The sequence below is a fragment of the Falco biarmicus genome, chromosome 4, assembly GCF_023638135.1.
Source record: "Falco biarmicus isolate bFalBia1 chromosome 4, bFalBia1.pri, whole genome shotgun sequence".
In the NCBI taxonomy this organism is placed as follows: Eukaryota; Metazoa; Chordata; class Aves; order Falconiformes; family Falconidae; genus Falco; species Falco biarmicus.
In genome coordinates, this window is record NC_079291.1 from 15275479 (window position 1) to 15299621 (window position 24143).

The 24143-nt window shown below is 37.2% G+C and overlaps 1 protein-coding gene across 2 annotated transcripts in view; it reads left to right on the forward strand.

The window, feature by feature from the left end:
* ULK4 (unc-51 like kinase 4) overlaps positions 1-24143 on the forward strand; it is a 249721-nt gene that overhangs the window by 165641 nt on the left and 59937 nt on the right. For both annotated transcript variants that reach the window (XM_056334570.1, XM_056334571.1), the window contains exons 33-34: positions 15383-15549; positions 18975-19073. In XM_056334570.1, the coding sequence (XP_056190545.1) occupies positions 15383-15549; positions 18975-19073 (266 nt within the window). The remainder of the gene's footprint in view (positions 1-15382; positions 15550-18974; positions 19074-24143) is intronic.

Sequence of the window (24143 nt, forward strand, 5' to 3'; positions counted from 1 at the left end):
GCTAAGACTTCAGAGGATAAAGTAAGTTAATAAAGGCTCAACAGGTTGTTACTAGTTGTCTCGCTAGTGCTGTACTGTAAAAGGGGACTGACCTGTTCTGGGGCTGGCGTGGGCTTCCTGATCCTGTCCCTGTGGTCAGCCGAGCAGATAATCTTGCAGCATAGCTGCCTGCTTAAACTACCTAAGATATCTCATTTTAACACCTAATTGACGGAAGGGAAAGGAGAAATAACAAAAAATGTTCAAGATCTTTTCATTCAGTGATACTCAGGTCTGAGAGGCCCTATGCAGAAATCTGATGATATAACTGATCAGCTTAGTTTAATGATGGGAAGTTATTTCAATAAATAAAAGCAATTTCAATACTTAGACTGTATTTATATTTCTAATGTGCCAACCATAATAGACATTTTTTATGCCTATCCAGTTCCTAGAGAAATATGAAACTTAAGGTCTTGACTGATTACTCTGATTGATAAAGTATGGTAGTATAAAACTCATTTGAAAAATTAATCTTTTGTTAAAATGTAAGGCGTCAATTTTCCATCTGAGAATGTGGCTACCTGAGGGTTTCCTGGTGACAAACTCAGGATTGTGAAAAAAGAAAAAGTCATCAAAGACAGTCTCCTTCTCACCCACTTAGCCATAAAATGGTATTTTTTTCCTCCCCTCTGGAGATTGTTGTCTTTGCATTCACTCTAGGTGGTGCTTTTCCTGCAGTCTAATTTAAACATTATCATTAGACATTATGCTAGTACTCCCATGAAGTGCAACTTAAAACATATATATTAGCACTAGCGGATTTGATCAGTCTGAGAGAAAATGAGTAACTAGATAAAAGTATAGCTATCATAATAGCTACAAGTTAAGTATTGATGACACAAACTTGTTACTGATAATAAATTAAAATCTAATTATAATTATGTCCCTGTGCTGCCTGTCAGATATAATTAGAAGCTACAAGGTGATATTAAGGGATTAAATTAAAAATTTAACTATGTATTTGAAAAGAGACCCTGTTTGAATACCGTTACTGTGCCGTAGGTTGTAGCGCTATCATGTATTTTCTATTCTAGCTGTTAGAACAGTCTCAGTATGAAAGCAATGTAGCACTGCCAATTTGAGGCAAGTGTAAAGTTGCAAAGGTACAAAGTATGCTACACAACATTATACTACATCAATCATTACTCTGTTGTAGGGATAATGGTCATCTTCAGATGTACTTACATGATCCTACTGAAAAAAGTTCATTTTGTCAATGGCTAAAAATAAGCAATGGTTTTGGCAGGACTGGATCTATGTTGTGGATAGATAAATGAAGTCTGAGGTTTTTTACTGATTTAAAGAATGGTTTGGGGGTTTTGTTTGTTTTAGATATTTTCAATAGTTGTCATAGCTCCCAGGCAGCCAGATATTTTCCTCTTCTAAGTCATTTTCATGAATATTGTGGACTGAACAAATGTTTTAATCTCACAAAATCTGTTTAAACTGTTTGTGAACAATTAAACTTCAAAATAATTTGCTCTGTAAAACAGAAAGGGTATTATGTCATAATGGAGAAACTGCAGTTCTTTACATTTTTAAAGCCTTTTGAAAGACCTGATTCTACAGAAATATGAAGCACTGGTCTATATTGAGACTTTCCTGTGATGTGTATGTTTTTCCACCTAAATACTTTTTATTTTTTCAAATTTTACCTAAAATACAACATTCACATTTAGTCTTCATAATGTAATGTTTTATTTTGCTATTCAGGATCTGATTTTGTAATACAGTTTAGTTTTTCTGAACACAGTAAGTTTATTTTATGTGCATTTCATATTTAAGAATTTATTTCCATAGGTAAATTTCTTTTGAAGTCTAAAGTGTAGATCTATGTCTATACATGTATTTTCCACCCTCTTAAGGCAGTACATATTCAGGTGGGTGTTTGTGGTGGTGTTCAAGTAATTAAGGCAAGTTACCACTCCTTAACTGGTAGGTATTTCCTCTACAGCATTTGGTCAATGCCTTGTAGATTTGATATGGTAACTAATTATGTGTATATTTGTAACAGTATTTACATTTTATAGCAATGTACTTGCACATAGTCAGTTTTGCAAGTCAACTGTTGGGGGAACCTGACAGATATGCGGTTGAAAGCTTCAGCTGAGGGACAGTGGTTATTTAAGCTGCCCTAACGAAAATGTAGATGTTGACTTGATGATACTGTTTGATTTTATTGAAAATACATTTCACAGATGTGGTGTAAACTTGTCTGTCCACCCATTTAAAAAAATGTTATTTTGTCTTATTTTAGCTTAAGCTTTTTTATAATCAGACCGAGATTATATTTATGTAAGGGTTTATGAAGACAAGCGTGTCAGTAAAGATGTGCTCAAGCCCATGTGGTCGATTTCGGATCTGAGCTTTAAGCAAATCAGTATAACTTTTCATTTAAAGAGATCCTAACTTGAAAAACGTTGGGGTTTTTTGTTTCATAAATAAGCTTTAAAGGTTTCCGTAGATGTCTCCACATTGTTAGAAGATATTGCCTCAGCTAACTGTTCCTTCTTTGTGGTTGAGGAAAAAGATACATGCTTCCCTTTGAATTTTTAAGATGAATGAGGAGGAAATAGGGTATCTTTATGAAGTCTAAAGCTCTTTTCTTTTTTTTCTGTATTTTAGAAGATTTAAAAAAAATGGGAAGTTTTTTTTCCTTCACATTACCACCCACCTTTTGAAAAAATACGGGAATAAAAAGGGTGGAAACTTCTTGTTCACCTGCATCCTTTTAGTTTCAACTTGTCTTGCCTCTCCTGAGGGCCATTCTTTCTTTGTTTATCATATTGCCGGTTGCTTACTCAAAAACCTCTCATCCCTATTCCTGTGAAACTTGGCAAAAATCCGGTAGAATGTTGTTAATGGATTTATTCACATTTTTGAAAGGTCATGTTTCCTACCTAACACCTCCAGATTGTGACATACAGCTTTTTAGTCAATGATACAGCCATGAAATATGAACTAAACCAACTGCTACTGTATGGATTATATAAAGATTGAAAAAATAGTAGAATTATTCGTGATGGCTCGGCAGTCTTTCCAATGCACATTTTTGCTGAATAAACACAGACATCCTATTTTCTATTTTGATCCCACCGTCTAACCCAGAGTGACATGAAGTGTGGGTTTATGCCATTTTTTCTTACAACACGCTCAAACTGTTACTTACAATGCATTTGTTTCAGGAATTACATTGAGTGTTGTTGAGTTCACAGAGCATGTGGTTCAAACAGCAACACATGAAGATGAATTTAAAGGCAGCATTTTGTCTATACTGGGAAGAAGAGTCATAAGCAAGATAAGGAAAAGGCAGATACAGTACCTGAAGGAACAGATTATCAAGGCAGGTTTAGGGGGTTGACAGAAGATACGGGAAGAACAGCAGTGCTTACAAGGTGTTTGCCTGCCTTGGCTGTGGGTCAGGCAGTCACACAGACTGAGCCTGTGCATTATGGGATCAGCCTGGATACAGAGGTTCTCGGTCTGGACTGGGTGCAAGAACTGGCTGGGGGCTCTGCCTGGCCCCCTGCAAGAAAACCTCTGTTCAAGAAAGGTGTGCATGCAGTCACGCTTATAACCAGCTACAGTGACGCGTCCAGAAGGCAGTAACTGGCAACGCTTGGCAATAACCTTCTAATTCAGTTCCATCAAGCTGGCCAGTGTTTGTGCTGCCTGTGGGGCCCAGTCTCCCAGGCAGAATTGTAACTCGCTATCCCAGTTCAATGCAGTATTCTGACAGGCCAGGTTGTACAAAATGCTTGACCTCTACTTGCCATAAAATTGCTTCTCTTGAAAACTTAATTATATACATCTCTCATTTCTGGTGTCTGCTGGCTGCAGCTGCTCACCAGTTCTTGCATAATTTATTGACAGTCCAGTTTTGCAGATCTTAATTCCTTCAGTCTTCCCATCGGAACTGCCTTTACTTGGTGTAGATTCAAATTTGCTAGGACCAGACTTAACTTTTTGTAGCCTGCTTCCAAAGCCCTGCTCCCTTAAAGCACAATCTTCATTAAGCCTAGTCAGTTCTCCCTTTCTAAAAATGTTGAACAAAGGCAAAGGCTGAGCCTAGTTCAAATAGAGTGGAGCCAAAATTTTGAGCAGATCTTAGCTATTTACAGATAGCAACTGCATGTTGGTTCCATTGGGAAAAGTGTGCACTCCTGTACTGAAACACATTGGGCATCCCTAAAACCATTTAACACACTAGCTTTCTCTCTGAACCAGAAAAAGTGTTTCTTCATGTGAACAGAGGGAAGCCCTATCAAATATACCCTGATGCCACCATTCTGTAGGGTATCTGTTGCAATCCTGAATCCGAGATGGAAGCAGTGACCTGTGTTGAATCTATTGCAGAGAGTATTATCTTAGAAAATGCTGGGGATATTACTTCATTGTTTCAAGCTGCTGTTAAATTTTATCATCCTTGATGTTTGTCTCTTCACTTGAGATAACATGGAGGAAGAACAAAGGAACATGAGCCCTTCATTGCAGGCTCCCTCATTCCCCTTACCCCCATTGTTTATCTTGTCATATAAAAAGATTGAACTTAATGTCTTTGCCTGAACTTGCTTTCTAGAATCAGTGGTCTGGGCATAAGCAAGCTGGAGGAGAAATGTAGGTGCATAGTGGCAGTGCCCAAGGCACATAAGTGACACATGAAGCACACACTGGGACAGAATGGTGGAGGCTCCCTACATTGGAGCATTTAAGTTACTCGGACCCCATAGCACATTAATGCCTAACAGGTATCTCTGCCCAGCCCCAGCAGAGCCAGCACGGTAGAGAAAAAGATACTGTCATAGTGTAACCCTGGCTGACAGCTCAGCACGACACAGCTGCTTGCTTACTCCCCAGCATCCCACTAGGGTGGGGGGAGAATTGGAAGGGTATAGAAGTGAGAAAGAAATGGGTCAGTTCAATAATTAAAAAGTGGTAAGAATAAAAAGACATTGTAAGGAAAAGAGCAGCGGTTTGGTAAAACCCAAAAACACAAAGAGAGAGAAAAATAAAACCCAAAAAGGTCAAGTGTAAATGAAAACGGTTGCACGCCGTCAACCAACAAATGCCTAGCCAGTCTGGGAGCAGCAGTCCCCCTACCAGCTTCCCCTCCAGTTTTATGGCTGAACATGGTGTTACATGGTATGGGATACCCCTTTAGTCAGCTGGGGTCAGCTGTCCCAGCTCTGTCCCCTCCCAGCTTCTTGTGCGCCTCCAACCTGCTCACTGGCTGGGTAGTGTGGGGAGTAGAAAAGCCCTTGATGCTATGTAAGCACTGCTGAGCTGTAATTAAAACATCAGTGTGCTATCCACACTGTTCTCAGCACAAATACAAAGCATCGCCCCATACAAGCTACTGGGAAGAAATTTAACTCTACGGTACCAGTATGGGTACTAAACCAGAACTTGCATACTAAGTTTCTTTTGCTGTTCTGTGGCACATCTTCACAGGGCACTCCCTTAAGAAAAAGTCCTGGCTCTCTAAAGCCCTCTTTTCTGTTCTGCGGTTGCCGTCTCTCTCGCTGTAGTTATATCAATGTTCTCATCTTCTTTTTCACCACTGAAGAAATTAGTTGCCCTCGAACAAAGCAGAATCCAGATTTTCAGTTAAAGCGGCAAGATCCAGTTCAGCTTGTTGTGGGGGACTATTCACTGGTTTTATTTCAAAACTGGATGGCTTGTGCCAAGATAGCATAGTAGACCAAAGTGTTCCATGTGATCTCCTTCCACTGCTTACACAGAAGTTTCCCCAAGACTCTGACCCACCATATACACAGGCTGTATACCTGCATAGAAAACGTACGAGCTGCCTACAACCCAGTATCAGTAAACCCATGCTCCTGTTGTGTGGGTCCTGTTCAGATAAGGGAGACAGGGTATGGAACACAGTATTCAAACACATGCAGGCTTGCAGTTCTTTCAGAGCCAGGGCTACCTCTTGATCAAGTAAGCTGAGCTGTAGTACCAGCTGACTTAACTCAGTGCAGTCTTTTGAAGCCAAGATAGTTGGGATCAAGTAGCTGTGCTGGCAGAAAATGAAGGCTCTGTTGGTCTAGGTTGTACTAGTGATAAGTATTAGGTAAGGCACTTCTGGTCAAGCCTGAGGTGACAGTGTGATCACAGTGTGATGGGTTCCAGCTCAAAGACCCCAGTGATAAGGTTGAAAATCGTGCATAGGTTAAAGTAGAACAAGCATTCATGCAAACAAAACCAGACATATGCCTGAGCCGCTTAGGAAGGATAATAACAGCTGAGGTGAAAAGTCTGTGGTTAAATTTTAGAGATTTAATCAGATGTGGCATTATTGGTACAGCTAGATGATAGCAAATTAGAGAGTCTGCTGGTCAAAGTTATCTTAACATGTATTTGGAAAATGGTTAACCTAGCAGAGTAGGTTTAAGGCTACAGAATTTAATCTGATCATAGCCGCAAAACCAGATTTACTATTGTGTAGCACCCTGACCTCTGTTTAAGCCCTTTGATCACGTAAGTGTAAATATATCAAGGCCACCTTGGACAGTTGCAATTACTAGTTGTCAGGTTTTATTTCTGTTGTAAACTTAACTAATGAATAACGCAGGATGTAACGCAGGAAACTGGCTGAGATTCAGGGTTTTTGTAATAACCAGCAGCAAACTGCACTGAGCGGATACCCTAGCCATTGCTTTTGTTCTTTGGTCTAGTTGTAACAATTGTAGAAGGCTGTCACTTCCAAGCATCCAAGCATCACTTCCAAAAATCCAAGCAATTGTGCCCTGTAAGTTTTCATCCTATGGAAGACTGATGTAAATAGACCAAGCGGGGTAGGAAAAAATATTTAGCATCTTTTGTTACAGAGCATGACTTCAGTAGGGAAATGTGTAGACTTTTTACCCTTATTCTTTGCTGACTATATGTGGGAACAGTAGTCAACTGTATTTTATTTCTGCAGTTTGAAACTGAAAACTTCAGAGAATTTTCTGAAGCCAAGGTTCATTGGTCCTGATCACTGTCAGTCCAGGGACTCTTGAAGGCCTAACTAGTGCAATTAGTGGTGGTAAAGTTGTTCAAAGCTGTTGAATGCTGTCAATTTGTGACAACAGTTCAGGGCTGTATCTGCATTCTGAGGCTGTTCATATCTGGTTTGTACAGGTTTTGTTCAAAAGGCAGCTCTCAAAGTTTGAATGTGGTCTCTCAAGGATTTTGGTAGAAGGGAAAGTTGATGCCAAAGCAGAAGCACATTAAGATATTTGAAGTAGATAAACAGGATTTAATCTTGTGTGACAGGAAGTCTATTATTAAAATAGCAATCTCTTTAGAAGAATTTCTAGTTCTAAATTAAGCCCTAGATATAAATTCCCCCTGTATTTTATCACATGGTAGTTGTTGCTGGCTTGATCTTTCTGAGCAGTAAGTCAAAAGTCTTTGAATCTTTGCTGACTCTGAGTCTTGCTGAATGCAAAGAATTCCTAATCTAACAAAATAACAGATTTTAATCTACTGAAGAACGTTTTGTCTAATTTCTGCCATTAATTTGAGGACTTTATGAAGCCTTTGTTTTTCTAAGAAGCATATGCTATATATTAATTCGCAATGTGAAGGCAGAGGTTCTTCCATGTGGCTGTGAAGCAACAACCATTAATATCTCAGGCTAGTTTTAAAGGAGGTTTGAAAGACTGTTGCTTCTGAAAGAGTAAGGTGTCCTGTTAGATGTTCTTGTTCCTCATGCAGATAATTAAAACCTGCTGTTTGGAAAATCTCCCTAAGCATTATTTAACACCTGTCTAACAAAGCCAATAGATTTTGTTTTAGTTGATGCCTTTTAAGGAATGAAGTAGGATGTATCAGGATCTGACTTGAAGTACAGGGTCCTGTAGAATTACTGTGCTTTATAAAATGGACTACAAGCTCTAATGTATCTCTAACATATGAGGAAAAATATCTAACTGGAAAGCTGCTACAGAGTTTGCTTAATAGCAGCAATAATAGTCAGTCCATACAATGTGATTTTGTATTATTACAGTCTTGATTTATTTATATTTTTTGTTTGTTTGTGATGGAAGGTTGTGCTTGCGAGTACTACAGAATTGCTGTATTGAGAGACTGTATCAACAAAAATGGTGAAATCCGTATGAAAAGAATGCAAGTTAGGTGTTTAATATATGCACAATTGGGGACAGAAATATTTGACACGCATACCCTGTGAAGTCATTGTATCACATCCACCTTCCTTCCTCCCCAGGTCTTCCAGCTAGAAGGGTCATTGGAGTGTGTGAGCCTGCTTCAAGCCAAGTCAGATGGGCTCGTGCAGGCTGCCCATGCAAACAGTGTGAAGCAGCCTAGCACGGCTTGTCAGGGGAGGCCAGGCAGTATTCTCATCATCTCTGGCTCACGCATGCACACATGCAGTTGTAGGAGTAACAGCCTCCAACAACTGATCACCAGCAAACACCTGGGAAGAACCAGTGTTTGCCATCAACAAAGCTGTCTACAAATGCACGTCTGTCACAGCCTTAGCATTGTACTTTGTGTATTGTCAGTTACCTCTTGGGATGATGCATTCTATTTCATGTGCATCAAGGGCCTTATGCTCCCTCATTAACAAAAAAGCAGCCTATTTGTGATGTATATAACATACACATTAGTGACAGAACCAGCAGCAATTCTTATGACTATGCTGGGTACTAAACTTCATCTCTGAAGAACAAAATTTTAATTTGAATAAATAATTTTTAATGTTTCTTTTATGTCCAGTCTCATAAGCCGCTTGATATGAGCGTTTAAAGTTTGTGTGTAGGTCTTCAGTGGATCCTACCTTTTGTTAACAAGTTTTTCACTTACCTTTTTGTAGTAAGTGATTATTCTCAGCTACTTAACCTAAGAACCAGGTAGAATCTCTAGAGACTGTGGTGCCAACAGCATGGTACCCAAACAAATCAAACCTGACTGCTGACATGAGACACTATTAATGTCTCATCAACACTGTGAATAGATCCCCTGAACATCATTACAGTCCATAGTTATGTAGTATTTGCTCCTATAGCTTTTGGATATTTTTTTCTGATAGAACTAGAAAGCATCTGGATGTTTTTATAATTATTTTCCAGAGAAAGTTACCTTCCGATCCTTTATTCCATCCCTGTTGAACAAGTTTGTGTTCATGTTCGATGAGTTATACTCCTAGGAATGAGGACCATGTCTGTAAATCTTGTCTAGAATAAAATCCTCTGCCTTCAAAACTTTAATGCTATGTACCCACATGTGCTGTGAACTTGGTTTTGGCTTGGATATCTTTTCTGCATTAATTATAGTATAGTTGAGCCAATCTGACACAAAATCTTGAATTCAGTTCAAATGTTGTCACAGAAACCTTAACGAGATTCTAAGATGGGAAACTTTTTTTTTTTTGTTCTTTTTTCATTTCCAAAAGCAGCAGCAAATCAGGAACTCCCAAGGGATCAGATACTTTCAGAAATACTCCTCTTTTTATACAGAACAACCACAGTCTAGCCGAGTTGTTATAATTTGTTATATTTTACAATTTTTGTATTGACCAGTCAAGCATATTCAACAGTATGTGATTTTATTATTTCTCAATTGTTCGGGTTGCATTTTTACTATCTTTTATTACACTCAGATACTTTTTTTTTTTAATGAGAGAATCCGCTTGGTTTTCTATCTCTTAGCTGGCTGTTCTGTACACCTGTTGGTCTTAATCACCTACATGTTTGTTCCGTAGATTAAACTTTAGAAGAAAGTAAATTTCTGGGTTGGCAGGATTCTCTTAGGCTGAGTAGAATTTGACGTGGTTCCCTGGGGAGTCATCAGTTCTGCCTTCTTTCTTCACAAGGAAAGATGCCACCTATAAGCTGCCTTCCAACAATAACTGCTGAACATTGCCAGTCCAGAGAAAGCGAAGCAGAGCTGTGCTGCGCTTTGTCTGACTCAAAGCAGAAAAATCTTTCCACTGAGAAGAATGTCAGGTCTGTAGTTCTCTCGGGCATCCACGCTCAAGATAACAGAGTAGTAATTCCCACTCTACTTCCAACCTAGTTGTAGCGAAGGGTGATAACTGGCTTTTCTTCCCTGCTTGTTGTATTCCCACCACATCCATTTTCCTGCACGTAAGGGCAGGGCTGCTGGCTCGGGCATCATTGGTGCACTCCCTGCCTGCCGTCTGTGTAGGAAAAGTGGAGCCACAGACTCTTCCCACAAAGGGAAGCTCTGGAGAGCCTTGACTACTGCAGTGTGACAAGTTCAAATGAGATTTTTGTTCCTTAAACCTAGTGATTATTTATTCAATCACGAAATGTGTAGTCACTGTCCTGGTACTAGGAATAGACTATCCAATATGTACAAAATTTTCTTCTTTAGATGCTATTCATTTTTAAGATCAGAATAGAAAATAATTTTCAGGGCAGCGGTCATGCAATGGATGCGTTCATCAGACCTATCGTTTTCTTTCCACTTGATCTGACATTCATAACTCACCAAATCTTGAAATCAGTGGTGATCTGATTTTCTGTCCTAGTTTATTCTTCCCACAGTATTATAGTACTAACACAAATAGTTCCTAAAACATAAACAGTAACAAATAATGAACAAAAATAACAATAAAAGCAACAAGTCTCTTTTAAAAATGCCATTACCCTAAAGATACCATTTGCTTTATGTTGCCTGTTCTCAGTTGTTCAAAACAGGAAACCCAGGAAACCTTGAGTGTTAGGGCTGAGATGCAAAGAATGCAAATTAAATCTCAGGTTTATGTAGTTAAACCAGGTTTTATGAAGAATTTTTATGACATGATGTATTATCTTAAGTGCGCAGGTACTGAGGGGCTAATTCCTGTGTGAAAGAATCTATCAGACTAGAGTCCTGTGTTTCTCCTTAGCAATACTATTGCGTTTTATGAGTAACATTAAAAAGAAAATGAAATACGTTTTCTAGTTAGCGTGGTGATATCATTTCTAGTTCCCTATTTGTTATTGAGTGATTTTAAAAAACCCAACAACAAACCGAAAACAAAACCTGAGCAGGTGTACTCTGTAAGTAAAAGGAGGAAGAAAAGTCTAGTGAATATATATTTGGTAATATCCCTAGGGAGTCAGTTGTGTAGGTATGATACAAATGGGAAAAACAGCTCTCCAGAGCGCAACGTGTCAAAAGGAACAAAGAGAAACCTTTTTGCCAGGCTGCAGGTTTTGCTGCTGGCTGCTTGGCTGCACCGTGGCATTGTTCGGAGGAAGTGCACCTGCTCTAACATTTGCTTCGGCTGGAAGCAGACAGGTTTGTTGAATGCTCTAATTGCTGGTAGGCATGAAAGGATTGCCTAGAAGATTGCTTCCTAGGCTGTCCTTTGATGTTTCATATGATTTGGAAGTGAAGATTTCTTTTCCTTTATCCATCTTGCTAATAGGTGAGAATAAAATATCTCCCCTCTGCTTTCATTCCAGAAGGTATCATGGCACATTCTGTCCGTTTAGCTGTATCATGGGCGAAAAGACTCCTTTTATCTTTTGAAAAGATTTGTAAAACACAAGCATAGTCATCACTTCACATCCACATTCATAAAATGCTATTAGCGATGTGTTCAGTTCATTGCAGGGGTCTCTAGGCAGGAGACATACTCTGCTGTGAACACTGTGTTTGTCAAATGCTGTAAAACTTGGCTAGGAATTTTGGATGCAGTTCTTTTGATACATATTATGAATCTTGAACTGCAGTTAGAACAAGTTATTTGTTTAATTCCAGTTACACTAATTTCTAAACACAATAAATCGAATACAAAACCCAAGTTTTGCCTTATTTTTCGGCAAAATTTGAATACCAGAGAACTGTACTGAGGCTTGATATTGTGAAGATCCTCCTTTTACAAATAAATATAAGGCATGACTAGTGCACTGTGAAGTATTGTAATAAATTTAAACTGTAACAATAGCTATATGATGTGATATGTTTTAACTGCTGAAATGTGCAAATCACTAGAGTAACAAAAAATCTGTAGTAAATTAAATAAGTTTTTACTTAATTATCTTAATAAGAAATGCCTAGCTGAAAGAAATTATGATGCATTACTTCAACCCATGTAAACTGCCACTAACACTTTCCTCTTGAGAAAGTCTACTATTACCAATATACCCAAAAGTACCAGAATACTTAAAAATATGTAGTTTTCTCAGAAGAACAATCTTCCTCAATTTAAATGGGTTTAGCCTTCTCTATGAAACAGAATCTAGATTCCGGACCACCGCTTTCAAAGTTCAGGAGCGCATGGGGTGTACATTTTGAATCAGGGTCTGTTTTACTTTCCAATGAAGAGTTGAGAATTGCTGCATAAGAAATTTATGTCTGTTAAGTGTGACTCAGAAGTACCCTATCTGAAGTTTTAAAAGATAAATATTGGTTTAGGCTGTCTTGGAAAGTAAGATGAATGTGGTTCTTGAGGTGGTTGTAAGATTTGGGAGAAAATCTTCAATGTATCTGAAATTTAGAGATCCAAATGCAATTTTTGTATTATGATTTACTGAATTATGAATACAATTTCCTGTTTTTTTAGAATTGCATCCTCTTTTTTCAGGCTGTCTGTTTTGGGATTCAGTTTTTGGAATGCTGAGACATACTGGTCAATTTTTATAGCTACCTTCTGAGTATACTGGTCACGGTGCCAGTGGCCAAGGCTGTTAAACGTCTATTGAATTTTGTCATGGTCACCGTAAATTATACTAGCTTCTGAACTTTCTCTTCTGAGGACAAAGAATGTGTATTTTGTCTTGTGGTGTAAGCAGGGAGTATATTTACATGCCTACAATTGTGGCCTCCGATTTTTATTTTGTTGTGATACAATGAAGTATTTTAAAGAGTGTGTCTGGAACTTTATTTACTTGGCCAAGAGGTCTGTCTGTTTTATTCTTTTATCTGTGGAACCAAGTGTTCATCAAGTTTCTGTATGAATCGTGCAGTGCGTGAAGGAACATTTTGCACTAGTGTTTTACCTGAGATGTCTTTATTATAAAGTTTTGATGTGTTCCAAAGGTATTGTAAGTCCAGGTAAAGTTTGGGGTTTTTCCCCCCAAGATTTCCAAATCGAATGAGCATATCTCTCTACTTAGAACTTTATGTGAGCATGTACCTACCTATGCAAAATCCACTGATGCTGATGTTTTAATTCACTAAGTAAATGTGAATGTTCTGATGTATTTCAGGTGTTTGGAGGCAGGGTTGCTAATATGCATACTCTTAGGATGGAAATACTTCAAGAGAATAAAAACTAGGTGATTATATTATTCATGTCTCAATGGCTGGGGAGAAAGTTGAGTGTTCGGTTCACCTCCCCGTCCACCAAAAGGCAGAAATGAGGCAGTTTGTGAGACTCAGGCTGGTACGTCAAGGGAATAAACAAGTTGTTCTTTTCAAAGTTGGGGAAAGGATTGCGGATCAGTCATGGATCCTGTTGTTTTGTTCACTACTAGCCATTCCTTACTTCGTGCTATACATGCAGAAAGGACTGCTGCCTTAAAAAATTATTGATGATGACCCATACAATGCCTTCATTTGGAAGAGGCCTTCATCTCCAAGTCACTGTCTTAAGGGTTGTATGTAAGCCATCTAGAAATACTAGGGTGACTCATTCATTTTGATGTGGCTGTGGGTTTTGTGGTCATATACGGGGGACACAGAGTGTACTTGGGACATAATCCTGTAGGCAGTTTTGCAGGCATCACTTTGATAGGGGCCAGCTCCTACTGGATTGTTTTCTTAGGTTTATTCTAATTTAGCCTGGTGAAAAAAGGCATAGAATAGCCACAAGTTTTGTATTGGGTAGGCATACAATCATGTCTGGGTTTTTTATTTCTTGTTGGGTATTGGTGACATCACTTAAATGTGTCTCTGCATGCTATCTCATTTTTGTATGAAGTGTTCAGAGCTGCAGCAGAAATGGTACTTTAAAAAAAGGAGAAGGAAATTAAGTGTGTGAGATTAGATTGATATAATTTTGAGTTTGGTTTATGCAGACAAAACTCCAGGAAATTCAAAGCTTAGCCTGAGCTGTAGTCCATCAATTAAACTGTTGTGAAAGAATAATGCTAGTAGCCATAAAAACACAGAGATATAAGATGATTGCAAGTCATAATGACCCTGACCCATAACTGTATTCAAAATGGATGGTTTTGTATTTAATTTCTTGAGGAAAGTATTAAGGGTCGTGAATAGGGGACCCTTATTCTTAAGTTTAGTTAACTGATGGGGCATCTTTGAAAACCAAAATGTTTCAACAGTCCATGGAGTTGACTACTCTCAAAAGCTGAATGGTGTAATTATGTATTGTGTTCTGCAGTGTCTCGCTTTAATCTTGTACTGATGTTTGTAGAAATATACACAATAGCTTTTTAAAAGAACTTCTAAAAGCAAGCTTTTTACTTCGGTGAAACTAGTGAAATGCTTCAGTCATCTTTGACACTCATAGGGTCTAGAAGCTAATATACTAATGTACTGCAGTGTTACTACATATGTGCACCCAAGTCACAGTATGGCTAATTGCCAGTTTAAAAGAAGATGGTTTACAAACATAAATATGTTCTTGATGAGAAACAAAGTATCTTTAATTCCTTATGAAACTCTGAAAGAAAAACATTAAGATCAAATATAATAAACTCAGTCACTTTGAAAGTAAGAAAGATTCTGAATTGAATTGATGTTGCCCTAAAATGGGTTAATTTTTTTTCTGATATGTCAATTGATTTGCGGATTAAGCAAGCTACAGGAGCTGATGTTGGTAAATTCCAAAGGAGCTTGAAAGGTTCTTAACAACAAGGTATTTTCAGGAAACTTTTTACTGCCATTGGTCAAACAAAACTTAATAACATTTTAAGATTAGTATTCAGTATTTAATTTATAATGCTCTTCTGAATATGTTAAGCATAACACTTTCAATTCTACAATTAAAGCATATAGGGAAGGTTGTAATTGAAGGGCCAGTTAAGAAAGAAACTTTAGGCTTTGACCTTGATGTGTCATTTTGAAACAGCCTGGAGAAATGGCTTAATTCTTGTGATCAGGAGTGTTGTGAAGGAGATGTGTGTACCAGCATGCGACAGAAAAGTGTGTCTTTATTTAATGAATGTTACATAATTTTTCATGCAGTTAGCAATTTGATTGTATCAATTTAACTCTGTGAGCTTCTCCAAACAGAATAGGAGAGGAGGTAATTATCATAATGGTGAAAAAGAGGAAACTTAATAAATATTCATAATGTATGTGAAATTTGTTTTTATTCTAATCTATTATTTTTAACTAGGCTACCTTCCACATTGTTCTTTACCTGATAGTCAATTTCTTTTTTTGTGTCTCACTTTCTGTGTAGGACTGGCTCATCATATCTGTAATCTCCTAATAGAAACTGGGACTCTGTACTTGGAGACAGATGATAAAAGCAGCACCAAGACAGCAAATGCACTGCTTCTGTCCTTGCTTGACATTTTGCACTGCATGCTGATGTATACAGCAAATGTTGTGCGCCAGACTTTACAGGTATGGAATTTATTTCCTGGGTGCATCACCATCTTAAACAATTTTTAGATGACTTCATGTTATCCTAATAACAAAATCAACACTGTTTTGATTTTATTGCATTGTTAGTGTGGTGGAAAGAGAAAAGCGCATCTTTTTCAACTTCATCTCACTGTTTCGTGTAGTTCCTGGCTAGAATATCTATACTAGCCTCACTTTGTGCTGGAAACACAGATCCTAGTTGACTGTTTTGTTTCTGTACTCTAGAAGTAGCTTAATTCAATGTTTGCTCAGTGATAGTTTGAAACATTTTTCTTCCATTAATTTTAAAAGAAAAAGATTACTTCGTAAAAAACATATTTTTATTATAAATCACTTGTGATTACTGTACTTGAAGGGCATATGTAATCTTTATATATGCACTGATAGAAGTATTTCCTCTCTTACGCTGCTTGGTTTGTCTTCCCAGTTTGTTTGAACCACTGCAAATCATAGCTCCCATCGAGGGACATCTTCCTTCTCAAAAATGGAGTAAAAAAAGATATTATTAAAAAAATTGAACATAGTTCTCTTAAAAACAAAACAAGAAGAAGCATTCATCTTTTTTAAAACTTGATGTTAAACTAGCAATATTTGCTTTGTTTTTAAATGATCTGCCAAATTTCTAAGCTAGTCAAGTGGAAGTAACATCTGTATTTAGGCTGCAAACAACACCACATACTCTTCATGTTAGATTTTTGATGGTCTTGGGATTATCTGCTGAAGTACAGGGAAGCCTATTAGGTCTAGCATACCTAGAGGACAGAGATTCAGAAGATTGCAGCAGGTTGTATTGTCTTTCAGGACATGGCTGCTTTATTATGAAAAGGTCCTTCTCTGTGGGTTGGTTGCTTTTTTGCTTTGGTTTGGAGTTTTTTGTTTGTTTGTTTTAAGGACGTTTAATGTATGAAGTAGGTGTTTGAAATTAAGCACTCTTTTTTTTCCCTACACAAATTTACATGATCAGTTATGTTATCAACTAGATAATTAATTGAGAGGATTTTGGGTTTTTTAAAAAAATTTTGGAAGAAACTTAATTTAGATCTGATGGTACAATACTGTGTCTTTTTTGAGTCTTCTCTTAATAGGCTCTGTAATGGGCCTCTCATCTAAGAATCACTTTGTAAGTCAAATTTTGTAGGCTAATTGTTGATTGTCATATTATTGGCATCACCTCATGTAACCACAGAGAGATATGTTCTGTACTTAATGCTCCATGCAGCAGTAGTAAGGCCAGTTATACTGGAGGACACATGAGGAAAGGGGATCTTGCACGTAGATTAGTAATGTTGGTGAAACTGGTGATTTTTATTTAGATACAAAATTAAATACATTCAAAGCCAAATTCTGTTCTGGCTTTGCTTGAATGCATCAGTTGATTGATGCAATGAAACTCCAGCTCCAGTTTTGTCCAACGCTAGTCACAGTAATCATCTTTGCTCTGGAAGGCTAATGGGTAACAAAAGGCAGCTGGAAAACTGATTTTTTAAGATAGCTTTGTCCTGTACACCTGTAAAACTAATTTTACAGTGATGTTACTTGCCTTGGCATACTTGTCTTGACCATGCTCATCTGGGGGTCCCTGTGGATTCTACAGCTGCCTCAGGTCACATGCCCTATTGAATGATGACCATTAGATGGTAACTACTATTTAGCATGCATATACATGATATTCCACTACCCTGTCTCACTAAATGCATCACTATAGTGATAACAAATATTCTTGGACTGTTTTTATAGGGATCTTCTGAATAAGATACCTTCTAAAATAGAACTAGAAGAAGAGGATCAAGTTTTCTCATTTTTGAGGCTTAAATTGACTTTTACAGATGGTACTAGCTCCACTTGAATCCTTTTTATTTAACTTTTTATATATAAGGTGATAACCTTATCCAACTGCATAAGCAAAACTTGACACCACTTTCCCTTTGTATTTCAGTACTTGATGCTGAATGTTGCTGATAACTATCCAGCTTCATTCAAGGGTTTGCTCTCTGTCGTCCAAGTACTTGTGTTTTAATGGAAATGGTGCAAAGGTTCAGATTAATTTGCATGTGTGTTTTGGAGCAGTTTCATCATGTCATGTTCTACGGGTGATCCACAGTAGTTGAAAGTAATTGGCAATCTTGATTTGAGACGTGAACTCTATTTAGTGATTTAATGTAGGTTTAAGCACAGGGTAGCGTGTATTCTTTATATACATATATAAAGTATAATTCCTTTAGTGATACTGTTCATTCTTTTTCCGAAACCATTAAATATATAAAAGTTAGAGAAAGTAGTCAAACATCCCTGATGGAGGATGCCTGTCTGCTCATCCAAGCACTAACCAGAACTATGTCTTTTTGCTCTTCTTGGACTTCAGCGTTCCAGGTCATTGTGGTGAATCTCAGTGAGGGACATACAAATGTGTCTTATTACCTGGAGAAACAGCTTTTCAGATCTCTTTTATTTCAAAAATCTTTCCAGAAGAAAGGCATTATCCTTTCAACTAATCAGTATCAACAGTGGAGTTCAGCTTCTGTGTTCACTTAATCAAATGAAAATCCTCAGGTGTTACACTTGGATGATAGTTTTAGGATTGAGCTTTAAATGAAACACAACACAAAATTATTTTTAAATGTGTTCTTTAGACAAAGTGTTTACATTTTCCTCTAGCAGCTTGGACCCATGGAGGGTCATAGTCCAAAGCTGGTGCAAGACAATGAAGTTAAATGAAAAATCTTGCAAGCAGAGCTTTCCTGGTGTCCTGGCACAGGGATGGATCATAAACAGCACTGCCTAGGATGGCAGTGTGTTTCGATGAGGGGCGGTGACAATGGTCAGAACTGCAAGTAGTAGCAGATCTTATCACAGACTTTGGTCGCTTGAAGATTTTATTATTTCTATTTCAAAACCAATTGAAATTACTGTGTTATGCATCTTTCAGGATACAGTGTGAATCAAAAAGGCAAAACTGGACATGATTGCTGAGAATCCTAACTTTTCAGTCATCTTGATTTTCTTGTTTTGAGTTGCATTTTAAATCGTTCCTGATAAAGGAAAAAAATATAGTTGAACTTTAATGTTAAAATGTTGAAAGAGGATACAAATATGTAAAACGTTTATGGCTTTAGAAAGATGTTTTCCTTACAGAGTGTAGAGCATTTTGCTGAAGAAACGTCGTGTAGGTCAGTATATCCAGCGTGTGCAGAGTGGGTATGACTGCATGAGTCGCCTTTGCTTTGTGGTTATTGTTACAGAGGGAGCGTAACTGCTCATTGGGAGCCCAGGAATACTTAACTAGAAAAGTGTCTTAAGTCTCCTTCAAACTTCCATTCAAACTTTGACCACCTAACGGACCTAATTTGTTTCTTATAAGAAAACAGGCACCCAAGATTGCTTTTTTTTTTTCTCATCATATTAAGGCACAGAAATCTGGCACAAGAGGGGACACACAGGCTGCTGAAGACCTTCTGCTCATCAATAAACCCCTGATGGACCTAATTAGCCTGCTTATTCAACTGGTGAGAATTGGCTTGTTTGTAAGCTGTTTGGACTGTTGCTGAAGTTGGAATTAGTCAGCTGAATGCAATGTCTTAGAGCTCTGTTCTGTTTGCTAGTTTTTCATTGTTTATAAACTCCCACCTAGTACAAAGGAAGGACTTTAACAGTTTTTAAAGAAATTACAGGTCACAGTGACTTGCAGGTTACCGGTGACATCAGAGTAAGTCTGTTCCAACCATAGAAGTGGCACGAGGGGCAGGCTGCAGATTCTCAGTTTGAATACATACTTATAGCCAAATTTCAGCCCTTTGGAATGAACTACTGATCACTGCATAGGGAAAGGATGGTGTTAAAAATTTGAAATAAGCACTGCTACCATTAGAAAAGTCAGTAAACATAAAATTAGTTTGCAATGAGAGATTCCTTTTTAATATTATTTTCTTGGGTTTGAGCCTTCTGAGTTTTTCTCAGGTGTTTAGTGTTATTTTAAAATGATCCTGAGGGATTCATGAGTGGGAATGGTCCCTGGTGATCTGTAAACATCTTTGAAGTCTGTCTGTTTAAAGTCAGTCTTTTTCAGGGTTTACTGGGTGTCACAGCGCTGCGCTGAAATCTCCACAGAGGGCTGTGTTGTGGCCCTGATGCATCCCATCAGCTCAGCCTTCATCACACTGCACGAGAGATTTGTATTGGCTCTGCGTGTAGTAGGTTGTAGCAGAGGAATGCTTCTTGAGCTGGATGGGGTTTTTAGAGGCAGCCTCAGCCTTTTATTTAACATAAAGCCATTTAAATGTTATGTGAAAATTTCCCTGTGGCATATCACACTATCTTTTCCAGGTTATTTCACTTAAAGGCATTTCAGATTTTCTGTGTTCTCTTCCAGACCCAATTGTTTTTTTGTGTTTCATTTAAATATAAGCTTCCAGATGTATTGTGATATGAACATTGTGGCCCTTTTGCTCTCTTTAGCACTGTCAGTCATCATCTATATTGGGGAAGAGTCTGATTCCTCTTTTATTAATTTTTGGCATTATGATTGTGGCTAAATAATCTTTTGATGTATTTATTTTAACCAGCTATTAGCGAAGGTTTTTTGGAAATGTTCACTGAATGACAAGTGACTGAATTTCAACTATATAATCTTTCATCTTTATAAAGTCTTTTAATTTATTTTCTATTATTTTTTTAAATGTGTGTACATGATAAATAGTAAGACATAAAGAGATGCAAATATTGCCTTAAATGGGAAGTAGTCATAAATTTAGATTCCATTAACTCTCTAAAGAACAGAAAATTAGAGGCCAAGCTTTTCTCAGCCTATACCACCTGGAAGTCTTTATAAGTTTTTAATTAAAGGATAGGATAATTGTATAGTTAGCATGTACTAATTAGATTTTGACTTGCCCTTGTATTTCAGAAGCATGGCTGCAAATTACCACTAGTTTTTGCTTTGTTCTGTATTTCTGCAGATTCTGGTATGTTTAAAATGCTTATCTAAAATCTGCTGATTTTAACATACGAGTAAAGAATGAAGACTGTTAGTGCTGCTGCTTTTTTTTTTGCTTGGTTTTGGTTTTGAATTTTGTTAAAGATTTTGCAAGGGTGGGGATTTTTCTCTTGTAATGTGTATGTGTTGTTCTTTATATACATTTGCTCGGTTGGATATATGAAATTTACTTCCACTGGGTTTGTTAAATGTTATATCCTTACCCATTGCTGTATTAAACATTTCCTATTTTTAGGCTGGAAGAGTTCAAACAACAGAATAATTTCAACATTTAGGATCTACTCGTTTTAAATCTTTTATGCCCCAGTCTCTTTAAATATGACTAGATTCTTTGTGAAGTTTAATGGGTCTCTTAAGATGTATATGCTCCCTACCCCTCAAAAAGACTCAGGCTCACCTAAGCGTAAGTTCTGCAGAGCTGCCAGCAGTAGTTCTCTGAGTTCGTTGAGCTGTGCGGCTACATAACCCTTTCTTACTGTTTTAAGGCATTCCGTTATTTGTAAACTTTACTTTTTTGGAGATAATGGAGGTCTTAAATCCTGAACTCACCATCACTTTAAGATATTGGCTTAAAATTATATTTTATATATATATGGTTTGCTATTTCTACCTATTTTACCATAGTTGTAGTTTCTTATGTTACTTTGAATAATTGCTTTCCCTCATTGATATGTCTACCCCTCAAGTAGATGATTGTTCCATGCCCCATTAATTTGTCTATTTATTTATTTTTCTCAAGTTCTACATGTTTATCTGTCTTAATAATCCCTCAAAAGTCAATGTGTGTTAAACTTGAAAATATAAAAACCTTAGAATATATTTTTCCCTTCTAGAATTGTGATTTAGTCTACCACTTAGGGCATAGCAAAACAAGTGTAGGAAACATAGACTGCATGTAAATGAAACTTCAGAGTTTTTTAAAATGTGAAAGAAGAAATAATTACAAATTCTGTCATGCAGAAAACACTGCAAATATGGAGAATTGAATGTTTAATCCCATGATCAGTCTGCCCTTAATTGATCAATAAGAGGAAAGCAAATTGAGCATTTAGTCTTCTGCTTGGCAGCTTTGTGTTTAGAAGTTAATTACATTTAGCTTTTTTGTGTAATGTTTCTCCACTTGAACATAAATGTAATTTGATTATTATACTGGAACTTGCAGCAATTATGGAAGATTTAAAATACCTTCTACTTTTTGACATACCATTATACTAAAAAAGAAAATTTTTTTTTTTTACTTACTTTTGAAGTCACTTCAGTGTGGATTTTCAGAAGCTTTTCAGAAATTTACAGAAATCTTGCCAGTACTATGAAAAGGAGTTTCATTTCTCTTTAGATCCTAGATTTAGATCCTAGGTGTAGATCTTCCAGTCTTTTCTGCAGCCTGCCAGACTGCCGAGAGAGAAGTTTTCTTGCCTTCTGGTGGTAGGCTCCTTCATTATAGTATTACTAGTGACATTTGCAGTTGATTTCTGTGCTCTGTATATCACTGTTGAAAGACCAGTTAATCATGTGCAATCATGAAGAGGACGAATATGAAGCCTCAGTGCACATGGATGAATGAGATGATCTCTTCTAGGTCCTTTTGGTCTCTACGTTGCGCTGGCTCTGAGGCTGTGCCCTGACTTCGGTTTCAGAGCACGTGAAGGTATTTGCTGATGAATGATGAAAATGACTGCAGAAGAGTGATAACCCTGTGGACTGTAGGATTTTAGTTCACATTTCTTAGGAATACAGATGCTTCTGTGGTCAGAATGAAAAGACATACATTTATGTCCTATAATGTATTGCTGTTACTGTATTTGCAACTTTATCTGTGAGTCATATTTGAAGAATTCTTTTCTACAGAGCTACCCTAAAAACCAAACCCCAAACAAAATCACAAAAAAAAAAAACCCAAACAAAAAGGCACCAGAGGAAGTAAGAATATATTGTCACAAGCACAGAATTTCAGAATGGGGATTTAGTTTCTTTAAAAATTGGCTAGATTAAAATGAACTGAAAATACATTGTTTTAAAAAATATTTTCCCTTGGGTAGAAGGACAACAATTTTGCCCTAAGCCAAAATATATTTTATTTTTTCATTTTAAAATGTACATATTTACTAATAAAAAGGGCATAGTAAAGTTAGCAGATTTAATAATGAAATTTTGCTTTTACATTCCGTTTAATGTTTGCAAAATCATCTTCCCTATAGTTCCCACTGGTGCTTCCTTTACAGCACATTCTGTAATCACATTACTGATCTAATGAACAACTATCTCTTACCGTAATAAACTCTCTTTGTGTATAACCTCATTAATGCACTGAAATAGTGTCCCCTCCGGGTAAGCCAGGCAGTTTCACTGGAGCTCTAAAATTAGATGCTGTAACAACTCCAGTGCTGTGAAAACTGCCACTTCAGCTCAAATGATCACGTGTTTCTTGCAGTGGTTTGCAATTCATGAACATGCTGCGACTCAGTTCAAAATGAAGGCATTTTTGACAACAGACTGCAGAAATATAGATGTGTAATAACAAGAAACTTCCCGCTCTTCACCACATTAACCTTAAAATACACAGAGCAGGTTCCATCTAGAAAGGACAAGTAGTAGAAGTTTATGTTATGAGCCTTCTTACAGGAAGTTTTAACATGGCCATAAAAATTAAAAGTAATACACAATCTTCATTGCACAGAAGTCTTGTCATGAGGCATTATGTAAAATTTTGAAGTGAAAAATAAATCTACAGTTTTGAGTTAGAGAATGGCAAAAATTATGACTTTAGCTGTTCAGTAATTTATTTTATGGTACTGGATTTTCTTCAAGCTATATGCTAGCCCAGAATATTAACAGCTGCAAGGAGGAGTACTAATGTTTCTACCTTGCTGAAGGGCTGAATCCATAATCCCTTCTAAGATGGATAAAGCAAAAAGAAAGGAAAGGCCACTAGAGTTTTTTCATGTAATTATGAAATATTAAGGGGCTGATATTTTCTTAAAGAGTTAACTTTAGTTTTTCATGGATTTCTTCTGCCTGAAAGAGCAAAAATTTAAGTAGCTGCTGTCATGAAAAACTATAAATGCGTCTCAAAGACTAGAAATACACTTTTTCATATCAAATGGAATTGTTATGATTAGAAAAATAATCAGAATGCTGTTCCAGCTAAGTGATGAGCCAACCGTCTATATTCATTGTCTAGCAACATGTTTTTAGCTTTGCTGGTTTTATTAGATATGAGAAAATATTTACTTGAAAGCTGAATTTTCATCCCTTGGCTTTCTATGTTTACAGATATTTATCATATTTTCAGTCACTGCTTTTGTTCATACCAATAATTTTCCTCAGATCCCCTATTCTTTATAATCAGTACTAACACTGGCAGCTGATGTTAGATGTCAGGTTACCAGCTTATGGCTTTTGACATCTAAATCACTACTTGTCAGTAATGGAACAGCAGAATGGTGAGAGTTATAGAGGACAATGCTGATGTGGACGTACTTAAATAGGGACATTGCTGAGAGTTCCTCTTCCACATTCATTATTGATGGATTAGACTGCAGGCCAGTGATTCTCATCCTCTCCCGAGTAAATATGGCCTTTC